General features: G+C 66.5%; 1 protein-coding gene across 1 annotated transcript in view; it reads left to right on the top strand.

The window, feature by feature from the left end:
* The first annotated feature begins 953 nt into the window (after window positions 1-953).
* The window catches only part of PLXNA1 (plexin A1), a 50,009-nt gene continuing 39,262 nt past the window's right edge, over window positions 954-11,700 (top strand). Inside the window, 3 exon segments of the mRNA XM_079122164.1 lie at window positions 954-1,135; window positions 6,599-7,868; window positions 10,043-10,225. Coding sequence (XP_078978290.1) covers window positions 969-1,135; window positions 6,599-7,868; window positions 10,043-10,225 — 1,620 coding nt within the window. The 5' untranslated portion in view covers window positions 954-968.

The raw sequence follows: 11,700 nt of genomic DNA, 5'->3' as shown, positions 1-11,700 counted from the left end.
GGGACTGTAGAGGTCATCTGTAATGAGGACAGCAGTCACGCATTGTGAAAATGGTCCCCTCCGGGTTACAGATGGGGGCCTCGCCTCTCCCAGGACAGCGTTCTTGGGGGCTTTCTGTCCCGCTGGGTGCGCCTACCGCCTAGCCTCGCCTTGGCCTGGCTGTCCTGCACCGGATCCTTCCCAGGGAGAGACCTCCCGGCCTCCCACCTTTGGGCAGCTTTAGAATGCACGGGCCGGTGGAAGGAGCGCAGTCCCAGGGTGACTGGGGTCTGCCCCTCAACCCGGCCAGATGGGGTGCGCTGGCAGCTTCTGCATCCCAGCCCTGCCTCCCCGCCGCCCGACTTCCTTCTCCAAATGGCAAGGATTCAAGATTCGCTTCCCTCCAACGCTCCTGGGCAGGGACCTGGGGCTGGGGACTGCCCTCCTCCCGCTGCATCCCAGAATGCGCCACCCACCCGAGGGCCTGCAGCGGGTCGCGCTGCCCGGCCCGTAGGGGCAGGTGCATCCGCGCAGGTGCCGGTTCCAACGAATGGACCCTGAGGCCGGAGGCCAAGAGCCCGGGACACAACCCTGCAGGACCTAGGGCTGGGCGCTTGCCTCCTCCGGCCTCAGTTTGCCCTTTGCTGGATGTAGTCCGAGCTCCGAGCTCGGGCACCCAGAGGCCGAGTCTTGTTTCTGGAGACGTGGGCTCAGCCCAGCGCGGGACTCCCGGGACGCCCCGCCGAGGCCCCGGCGCCCAGCGGTTTAAGGCGGGTGGTAGCATCGCCCTTTGAAGGCCCGCGGTGGGACCCGGCTGGCGCGCGGCGCGGGGCAGAGCGCCCTCTGGAGGCCGCTGCGGGTCCCGCCCCCCGCCCCGCCCCCGCCAGCCCCGCCCCCGACTTCGGGGCGGCGCATGCGCGCGGCGCAGCGCTCCGCGGGCGGCGAGAGCGAGGCCGGTCCGCAGCCGCGCGGCGCTCGGCGCCCCATTCATGCTGGGCAGCGGCAGCGCGGCCACGCAGCGGAGCCCGGGCGCGGCGGCGGCCTCGGCCTGGGCGGCCTGCGCGGCTTCGGCGGCCCCCGCGGCGGGGCAGGCGGCGGCGGGGCGGGCGGCGGGGCGCGGCGATGGCCGGCGGCGGGGCGCGCCCCGGGGCAGCCGGTGAGTAGGGGCGCAACTTTCCCCGCGGCGCTGCGCGGGGCGGGTGGGCGGGGAGCGGGGCCGGGCGGACGGCGTCCGGGGCCCGGGCGGGGGTCGGGCGGCCGGGCAGGGTCCCCGGGCCGGGGGCCGCCCCGGGGTAGTGCCCGCGAGGATGCGGGGGGCGGCCTCCGCGGGGGCGCTCCGCGTGCGTCCGGCCGGGCAGGGGGTGTGCGCGGGGGACTGCGGCGCGCGTGTCCGCGGCCCGCGTGTCCCTGCGGCTCCGGCCCCGGCGCCCGCGTGTGTCCGGGCGCGGTCGCGGCGCCGGCGCTGAGCTGCCGCGTCCCCGCCCGGCCGGATCGGACCGCGGCCCCAGGCCCAGCCCGCCGGCCTCCTCCTGCCCGCCCGGCCCGCCCGGCCCGCTGAGGTCCGCCGGGCAGCGCCCCGGGGCGGCGCGGTGGGGGCGGGCGCTGCCCCCTCCGCAAAGGCAGGAGAGAAAGTTTGCGGCGGCCCCGCCGGGAGGGCCCTGCGGGTGCCCGGTCCGAGCCCGGCCGCCGGACCGCGGGCTCGGACCTTCGGTCGCCGGCGGGCACCGGGCTGGGCAGGCCCGGGCAGGGCTCCGCGGCTGCCTGGGCAGGGCCGCGGGAACCGGGAGCAGGTCCAGGGGGGCTGCGCCCTCGGCCGGCCCTCCGGCGCTGGGGTGGAAGTTGGAACCGCTTCCTGGGGACCGCCGCTCGCCCCCGCCTCCCCTGGCCCGGGTGCTGGGAGCCGGGTGCTGGGTCCAGCCCAGGCCCGCAGGGCCGCCACTGGGCTGGGAGGGGGCGGTGCGGGTGCCACCCGGGAGGCCTCCCCGCTTGGGCCTCCTTGGCCTCTCCCTCGCAGGGCCTCTCCAGGGTCATTTTGTTCCTTCGGAGGCTTTCCATTGCTTCCTGGACGGTCCCGGGCCTGGTGTGCAACGTAGCTGGCGGCGGCGGCGGCGGGCTGATTCGGGGCTGCCTCCAGGAAGCGGGAGCACGGACTCCGGGGAGGCCCTTTTGCCCGTTGTGAGATCCCAGGTGCAGCCCCGGATGGAGGGTGAGAGGGGCTGCTTAGTGCCCTGAGCTACCTTTGCCTCATCTGTGGGGTGCTGGGGCCACGCCCCTTGAAAGAAAGGGGTGTGTGTGGGGGGATGGGACATGGCCGAGCCTCTGCCCCCTCAGTCCCGCTCCTGCGGCTGGCCGGCCGGCTTGGGCTGCCCTGTGCTGCTTCACCTCCTCATGCCAGCGCTGATTCTCGGTCAGTGCCGGGTGGGGCTCAGCTTTGGCTCCTCTGGTTCCTGGGGAGCGTGCCCCAGATCCCCTGCCTCCACACTGGTTTGGGGTGTGCAGGAGAGGAAGGGTGCAGAGCCAGGTGTGCCCGGATTCTGCCGAGCCCCCGAGGAGCTCGCCAGTCTCATGCCCTAGGCAGAGGGACAGGACTGTGATTCTGCTTCAGGGTCAGGCTTGCAGGCAGCTGGAAGTGGGCACCTGGGGCCCAGGAGAGGCCTTTCAGGCAGAAGGGGGGACAAGCAAGGGCGGAGGCCCGGGTCTTGCAAGCCCTGGGTGGCTCAGTCGTGTGCTCAGGGGGTGTCAGTGAACTCAGGGGGTCCAGCCCTTTGCTGGACCGCTGGGGCTCCAGGTCCTTGCCTGCCTGTGCGGAGCCCCAGGGAAGGTCCTCATGCCTTGAGCGTGTGAGAGCAGCTGGGCAGGAGGAGAGGGCACCCCATAGCACACGCTGAGCAGCCGGCACTTTTTCTGAGGAGTAGAGCTGCAAGGTCTCTGGGTCCTGCCTGGTCCTGCCTGCACTGATGGGGAGCAGGGCCACTTGGAGCCACCTCCTGTGACCTCTGATGGGGGGAGGTGGGAATGACAAAGGCAGCCCTCTTCCTGGTTGCTGATGAGAACCCCTGGACAGAACGTCATTGTCTTCCTGTCCCCCCAAGTCTCAACCTGTCCAAGCCCCAGAGAGATCAGAGTGGGAGGGCACGGGTTGTCATCTCTCTTTCTGTGAATGGGGCTCTGAGGCCTTTGTTTCTTGGGGTGAGAAGGAGCTGTGGTGTTGTCCAGGGCTGGGAGAGGGAAGGGGACATTGCTCTGCATGCTGCCCTGGAGGGCTGCTCCCCTGCAGTCCAGGAGCGGAGCCCCTGGGTCTCAGCCCTGCACCTGCCTGTAGCTCGGCTTCTCTTCCTGGCTCTCCCTGTCCGGCACACCCAGCACCAGCTTTGCCCTCCTGGTCTGGCTGTGACTCAGCCTGGCACGGCCCACTGTCCGCGCTGGAGACTGCGGCCGTTCCTGCTGCCCCATCTGCATGCCCAGCAGGTTCCCATGCCAGGTCTTTCCCCTTGCTGTCCTGCCCCACGGGATCCCCCTCACCCGCACCAGCATGCCCAGTGTGCTTGGTCCTCCCAGAAGGGCCCCCTAGGGGAGCCTCTGCAGGCCACAGTGGCTGCCCGGCGTGCCTCCCTTCTCTGGAGCGCAGCATCTCTTGGTGCTCCCAGCACCCAGGTCCTACCTTTGGGCATTTTTCCTGGGCAAACCACAGGCCTGTGGGAGTTGAGCCCCTGCAGATTTCCTGGCCATCCCATCTCCCTAGAAGCTCTGGATTCAGTCCCTTCTTGGCTGGGACTAGCTGGGTGACCTTGGGTCTGCCTGAGCCCTGAGTCCTGTATCTGTAAGGTGGAGAGAGTAGCCCAAGGCTCCTCGGTGGCCTGTTAGGTGATGGGTGTGAGGGACCCAGCGGAGGCTGGCAGTCCCCTCCTTTTCCTGACTGCCGGTCCCGTGCCCCCAGGCCAGTCCTTTCCTTGGGAGGAGGGGGAGCGGGCCCAGGGCCAGGCTGGAGTCTGGATGGTGGCTTCTTCAGCTGGGTCCCTCCTGTTTAATATGAAAAGTAGAGCCCATAATTGCATTAAGACGTGTATAATTATCCCGGAGGAGGGGAGAGCCCAGCCCCTGGTAATTGCAGGCCTGCTTTGAACTGATAAACGGTGAGTGATTCATGTTTTCTTTGGAGTTCGCCTGTGCTCAGCTCTCAGCCCAGGCCCGCTGCCTCGGCAAGGAACCTGTTTCCTGGCTCCCTTGGTCTGCTTTAGGCTTCTGGGGGCGCAGTGGAGGATCCCTCTCCTGGCCGCCCGCGACTGCTGTTCTTGGGGTGATGTCAGTGACCAGGAAAGGCAGCTGACAGCTTGCTGGGCACAGACGTGCTTCTTCTGCTCTGAGAGTCGAGCCAGAGCATTTTGCTTCCCTGAGCCTCAGTTTCCCCACCTGGGCAGCACATGGACAGTGGACAGAGGTGGGGGGAGAGCAGAAAGTCAGGGAGAAGATGCTTTCTGCTGGGCCTGGCTGGCCGCGCCATTTCCATTCATTCCTTCACTCGAGGATTTTTTTTTTGAACCCAGGGGTGCTTACCCACTGAGCCCCATCCCCAGCCCTTTTCCTATTTTATTTAGAGACAGGATCTCGCTCAGTTGTTTAGGGCCTCGCTAAGTTGCTGAGGCTGGCCTCCAACTTGCAATCCTCCTGCCTCAGCCTCCCCAGCTGCTCAGATGACAGGCATATGCCAGCATGCCTGGCTTCACTCAAGTATTTTTTGAGCCGTCCTGGATCCCAGACTTGGCTTTGGGGATGTAGTGGCAAACCACAGCGAGCCAGGCCCTGCCGTCAGAGAGCTGCCATTCTGTCAGGGACAGCGACTAGAAATGATAAGGAACAAAAACCATGAAGAAGTCTCATGCGGCAGATTAAAACAGGTGACCGACTGGGCACGGGTAGCTGGTGCCCTCAGAGAACAGGTCATGGGAGATGTCTCAGGTGACATCCGAGCAGAGTGCGGGGGCAGAGCCGGACACTCTAGGTGAGGATGTGGAGGAACAGGAGCTGACTGGACTTTGGCCAGCTCCCTGGCTGGACTTGGCAAAAGACATCCATCTTTAGGCCTCAGTTGTCCCACCTGAGAAATGGGGCTGCCAGCCCGTAGGAAGGGCATTGGCTGGGAGTCAGGAGGAAGGTGTTTGCAGCCCTGGCTGGTGCCTGCCTGCACTGGGGCCTCAGCCGTGATCTGGCTTCCGCCAAGGAGTGGGGCAGGAGGCCTGGGGCGCATGGGGCGGAGAGGGTGGGGAGCCGTTGTCACCCCTTTTACAGATGGGGAAACTGAGGCTGGGAAGGGGGAGCACCCCTGAGGGCCACACAGCTACAGAGTAGGAGTGTCTGCTCTGACCCAGCGCCTGGCTACCAGCTGCTGAGCTGGGAGGAGGTGAGACTTTGCCAGAGCCAGTGGGGGGCCCCAGCAGGACTTGACAGTCCCGCCAGGACTTGGGGGATGGTAACCTCATGTGTAGGTCAGAAAAGTCACCCAGGCGGCTGGGGGCTGTCCTGGCTGGAGGCTGGCCGAGGGCCTCCGTTGTCCACGTAGAAGCGGGTGGGCAGTCTGGGGAAGGCCTGGGGGGTAAGGCTGGGAAGTGAGGGGGCGCGTCGCGGGAGAAGCCTGGGTCATGGTGTGGCGTGGGCGGTGCTGGGGGCTCGCAGGTCTGGTCAGACACAGGCTTGGTGGAGGCAGAGGTGCAGAGGCTGCGGAGAGGACCGCTGCCGAGGCCGGGGGTTCTGGGACGGGCAGCCTAGGAGCCACTCCTGGGCTGGGTGGGAGGTGCCCACAGCTTGGCTTCTGGGTCGTTCTCAGGCTGGGCCGAGGTGAGCCCGTGAGTGACCCCAGGGCAGGGATTCCAGGGACAGTGGCCCAGACTGCCCCAGCCTATGCTGAGAAACCCTGCCTGTGTGGCCATAGGACCGTGGGATTCTTTGGGGACCCCTGTGGGGGTGGGTGCCTGGGCTGGCTGCTGAGTGTGAGGGCAGCACTTGGTACAGCAGGGAGTGCCCTCACTGTGCCCAAGCTGGCTCTGGGGCATGTTCCCCAGGGGGCGCCCAGGAGAGGCCTACGGGATGGAACCAGGCTGTCCTCAGGGTGTCCCTGTGAGAGCAGGCTTTGGGGACACATCCCAGAGGTCCACTCACCAGGGTGGCAGGCGAGTGAGCGCTGAAGCCCGTCAATGTCTAGCTTTTAGAGGGCAACAGTGGTGGCACGTGCCGCCTGCAGCCTTGGACAGGGAAGGTGTCACCCACCTTGGGATGGAGGAGCTGGGGCTGGGGTGTCTCTCCCTAGGGCACGGCCAGGCTCTGAGGCAGAGGGCGGGGCTCTCCAAGTTGGGATGCCAGCTGTAGACCCCAGGGCCTTGTCACCCATCCCTTGTCACCCTTGTCCCCAGGTCAGTTCCCCCTGCCGGCAGTGGCGGGGCACAGGCATCGATGGCATAGGCAGATGTGCTGTGGCGGTAGCCACTGCTCGCTCTCGCTTCTGGCTCCTCCTGCACGGGAGTGGTCGGGTGTCCGTACGGGTCGCGCGCGTTGAACGGGGCGCGCGTGCTCGTGCGCGCAGGCGGTCCCCGCCCTCACCAGCCTTCTCCTGCCGGTTCTCCCCCAGGACTGCGGCTCCCAGCCCCGTGATGCTCGCCCCTGCAGGACCCGAGCACCGAGGCCCGAGGCCCCGGCGCGCCATGCCGCTGCCCGCTCCGAGCCCACGGGCGCTCCCCATGCTGCTGCCGCCGGCGCTGCTGCTGCTGGGGGGCATCTGGGCGGCGGCGGGCTCGCCCCGGGCGGGCGGGAGCACGCCCCCCGCCTTCCGCACCTTCGTGGCCAGCGACTGGGGCCTCACCCACCTGGTGGTGCACGAGCAGACGGGCGAGGTGTACGTGGGCGCGGTGAACCGCATCTACAAGCTGTCGGGGAACCTGACGCTGCTGCGCGCGCACGTGACGGGCCCGGTGGAGGACAACGAGAAGTGCTACCCGCCGCCCAGCGTGCAGTCGTGCCCGCACGGCCTGGGCAGCACCGACAACGTCAACAAGCTGCTGCTGCTGGACTACGCCGCCAACCGCCTGCTGGCCTGCGGCAGCGCGTCGCAGGGCATCTGCCAGTTCCTGCGGCTGGACGACCTCTTCAAACTGGGCGAGCCGCACCACCGCAAGGAGCACTACCTGTCCAGCGTGAGCGAGGCCGGCAGCATGGCCGGCGTGCTGATCGCCGGGCCCCCGGGCCAGGGCCAGGCCAAGCTCTTCGTGGGCACGCCCATCGACGGCAAGTCCGAGTACTTCCCCACGCTGTCCAGCCGCCGGCTCATGGCCAACGAGGAGGACGCCGACATGTTCGGCTTCGTGTACCAAGACGAGTTCGTGTCCTCGCAGCTCAAGATCCCGTCGGACACGCTGTCCAAGTTCCCCGCCTTCGACATCTACTACGTGTACAGCTTCCGCAGCGAGCAGTTCGTCTACTACCTCACCCTGCAGCTGGACACCCAGCTGACCTCGCCCGACGCGGCCGGCGAGCACTTCTTCACCTCCAAGATCGTGCGGCTGTGCGTGGAGGACCCCAAGTTCTACTCGTACGTCGAGTTCCCCATCGGCTGCGAGCAGGCGGGTGTGGAGTACCGCCTGGTGCAGGACGCCTACCTGAGCCGGCCCGGCCGCGCCCTGGCCCGCCAGCTGGGCCTGGCGGAGGACGAGGACGTGCTGTTCACCGTGTTCGCGCAGGGCCAGAAGAACCGCGTGAAGCCCCCCAAGGAGTCGGCGCTGTGCCTCTTCACGCTGCGGGCCATCAAGGAGAAGATCAAGGAGCGCATCCAGTCCTGCTACCGGGGCGAGGGCAAGCTCTCTCTGCCCTGGCTGCTCAACAAAGAGCTGGGCTGCATCAACTCGGTGAGTGGGCAGGGGCACCTCCCCTTTCCAAGCGTCCACTTCTTTTTCGGGGGTGGGTACAGGTGATTGAACCCAGGGGTGCTTAACCACTGAGCCCCATTCGCAGCCCTTTTTATATTTTATTTAGAGACAGGGTCTCGCTGAGTTGCTGAGGGTCTTGCAAAGTGGTTGAGGCTGGCCTCCAACTTGTGATCCTCCTGCCTCAGCCTCCTGAGCTGCTGGGATTCATGCATTCAGTTCTTGTCCACATACCACCGTGCTCCAGGTCCGCTGTGTCCAGGCCCTGCTATTGGCCACCCACAGCCTTGTAAAGCAGGAACTGCTGCTGTCCTGCCTTGCAGAGGATCGTGCTGGCCCTAGCTCCCATTCCTAACCATGATAATGCCCTCTCAGGCATTGGAGAGGTGACGGCAACCTGCCCAAAAGACCTGTAGTCCCTGGGGGACATCGGATGGAGCATTGACAACATGCTTGGCTCTGTGCTGGGTGCTGGCCACCTGGCCCATTTTTCAGACAAGGAAACTGAGGCCCAAGGAGATGGGTTGACTTGACCAGGGTTACGCAGTCAGTAAGTGGCAGAGCTGGAGCCACACCCAGTTGGGCGGCCCCAGACACCATCCGCTGGAGCCCCGGTCTGGTTTCCCTGACCGTGTGCCTGCCTCCTGGGCCCTCCCATCGCCCAGCAGTGGGACCAGATGACCCTCTCCTGCAGTCCATGGTTGTGCCCTCCAGAGACAGTGGACCTGATGCTGACTCAGTGGGGCTGCACCTGTGCTGTGCTGCCCGTCCCACACCTGTCTCAGCTGCTTCTCCAGGGGCACCTTGTTCCCACGCTCGGCTGTAGGCCTTTGGTTTTGTTTTTGGTACTGGGGGTTGAACCCAGGGCTGCTTACCCACTGAGCCATGTCTCCAGCTCTTTTTCTATTTTATTTAGAGACAGGGTCTCACTGAGTTGCTTAGGGCCTTGCTCAGTGGCTGAGGCTGGCCTCCAACTCGAGATCCTCCTGCCTCAGCCTCCCAAGCTGCTGCCTGGGGCAACCTTTAAGTTTTGCTAAGGATGACCCCAGGCTCAAGCAGGCCACAGGACTTGTTCAGAAAAAGCCGGACTTCACCCTGGGGCCTCTGCTCCTGCGGCCTGGGACTTGCTAGGTGGCCCAGGAAACCCTGTCTCCTCCGACTTCAGTTTTCCTGCAGCCCAGCTGGGACAGAGGCTGGTTCCCCTTAGGGCGGAGTGGATGCGAGGGTCCCTCCCACCCTGTCTGTTGGGGTTTTGAACTATGGTTGTCCCCCTCCCCTTTCTTTTTGAGGAAGGCGTGGGGTTGCTGCGGCTTGGAGGGCGGTGCTTCACCCTGGCTGCTCCATGCCCTCTCCCCAGGTCTGGGGCTGTCCCTCATTCCCTGGGGATGGTCCCCAGGTGCCCCAGCCCTGGCCCGACTTCCTCGCTCTGTCCCCGCCGTGGCGGGTCCCCATCGCCTTTCTCCTCCTGTGCCCGTCTGCCCCTCCTCGGCTTTGCGGCGGAGGCCCCCACGCTGCCCCAGCCTTCTCTCCTTCTCCATCTCCGGATCCTCACATCGATCGCTTCCTGCGCTCGGCCAGGACTGGTTCTCTCCTGTCTTAACCAGATCCTGTCCGTCTCCACAGCCCCTCTGGTGGCCGCTGCCACACGTCTCCCGAGGAAGGACTGTGCCATCGGCCACCACCCACTCCCGCCCCTGTTCCCTCCTCTCTTGTCCATCCGCACGTCTTGGGGTCCCTCGTGCGCTGGCCTGACCCCTGAGGCTACCTGCTAGAAGCTCACCTGTCCTTCCCAGCCCGCCACCTTTGGGAACCAGGGACCCAGAGTTAGATGCAGGGCTGGGTGGGTCTCGGGGGATCGGGTCCCTCCCTGCTTCTGCTCCTGTGTTCCCGGGCTGCCCCGCGAAGCCTCAGTTTCTCTGTCTGTCGAATGGGCCCAGGAGCCCTGAGGTCTGGAATCGTGCTGTCTGCATCTGGGGCTGCAGACCTCTCCTGGACCTCTCGGGGCCTCTCGGGGCCTCTCGGGGACCTCTCGGGGACCTCTCGGGCCTCTCGGGGACCTCTTGGGCCCCCACTTCCGCAGCCCCCCACCCGGGGTGGGCGCCCTGCTCAGGGGCAGGAGGTCCCGGTGGCGTGGCCTCACCCTGTCCTTCCCACAGCCCCTGCAGATCGACGACGACTTCTGTGGCCAGGACTTCAACCAGCCCCTGGGGGGCACGGTCACCATCGAGGGCACACCCCTGTTTGTGGACAAGGACGACGGCCTGACCGCCGTGGCCGCCTACGACTACCGGGGCCGCACGGTGGTGTTTGCTGGGACACGCAGTGGCCGCATCCGCAAGGTCAGGCTCGAGGGTGCTCGGCGTGGTGACGGGCGGGGGTGTGAGGGCCCCAGGCGGAGTGCTGCTGTCCAGAAGGGGAGACCGAGGTCTGGTGGGACGCGGGGACGTCCCTGGGTGCTTGAGGGGCTCAGCTGGCCCGGGTGCTGCTGAAGGACCTTCTCCCCTCTGGGCTCCCGTGGGGGGTTTCCTCTGCTCACCCGGCATGTCATCTGGTCACCCTGGCCCTTCCCGTGTCCTCTGTGCTGAGGCCATCCCACGAAAGGACCCCTCAGGACCTGGGCGCCTGGGGCCAGGGACGCGAGCGAGGCTGGCTCTCCAAAGGCACAGGGTGACCTCCAGGGGAGGCTGTGCAGGGGGCAGGGCGGCCCCTCGGGGGCCTGCAGCCTGGAGCTCATGTCTGCTGAGGCAGCACTCCGCCCTGCCGGCCAAGAGCAGGCCAAGGGCGCGCCCACCCCACGCCGCCACAGGCTGTGCTGGAGAGGGGTGACTTCAGGGCCGGCCGTGTCCCTGGGCCCTGGGGGAGGGTGGCACGCTGCGTTCCCTGTGTGGTTTCCGGGCTCTCATTTCTTCCCAGGACCCCGGCTGCGTGCAGAGCCGGGGAGGGTGGGCTTCCTGGGCTGGGGGAGGGTGCTGCGGGGGGTGGAGGGAGCTTCCAGCGAGGCCGAGGGGTGCGGGGAGTGACAGCCGCTGAGGCTCCTGCTGACACAGGTCCCGCCTGCCTGCCGTGTGTGCTGGCCAGCCCGAGCCCCAAGCCCTGTGCGTGGAAGGGGTCTCCCGTTCGCTGGGAGCCTCCCCAACCCCAGCAGCCTCAAAATGAGGCTGGGCATCCACGCTCTGGCCTGGGGTGGCCGCTGGTGGGCTGGGGCAGGTGGGGGCTTCAGCTGCCAACCAAGGACTCCAGGATGGCGGTGTCCTGGGGTCCTGTGGGTCTGCCCATGCAGGGGCTGCCCTGTGTCTCTGGGGTGGGGCCCTGTCCCCTCCGCTCAGCCTGCACTCACTGTTCCTGTACCAGGGAGGCCTGAGGAGCTGGCAGAGCGGCCGCAGACTCCCTGCAGGAGTGCTGGGGTTCGGTTGTAGCTGGGGTGCCCCAGAGCCTGACTCCCAGTGGGGGACCAGGCTCTTAGAAATGGGATCACCCACCGGGCACAGTGGCACACACCTGTTATCCCAGCAGCTCGGGAGGCTGAGGCAGGAGGATCTCAAGTTGGAGGCCAGCCTCAGCCACTGAGCGAGGCCCTAAGCAACTCAGTGAGACCCTGTCTCTAAATAAAATACACAGTAGGGCTGGGGATGGGGCTCAGGGGTCAGGTGTCCCTGAGATTGATCCCTGGTACCCTTCCCCACCAAAAAAAAAAAAAGAAGTGGGATTATCCCCTTGAATGGTGGCAGACAGGCCATCTGAGGCTAGGGGAGTGGGCCCAGCCCTGCCTCCTGGCCTCAGGGGCACCTTTGAGCTTCGGCGGGGGAGCACAGGA

The sequence above is a fragment of the Sciurus vulgaris genome (assembly GCF_902686455.1).
Source record: "Sciurus vulgaris genome assembly, chromosome: 19".
Lineage (NCBI taxonomy): Eukaryota > Metazoa > Chordata > Mammalia > Rodentia > Sciuridae > Sciurus > Sciurus vulgaris.
This window is presented reverse-complemented; position numbering and strand designations above follow the sequence as displayed.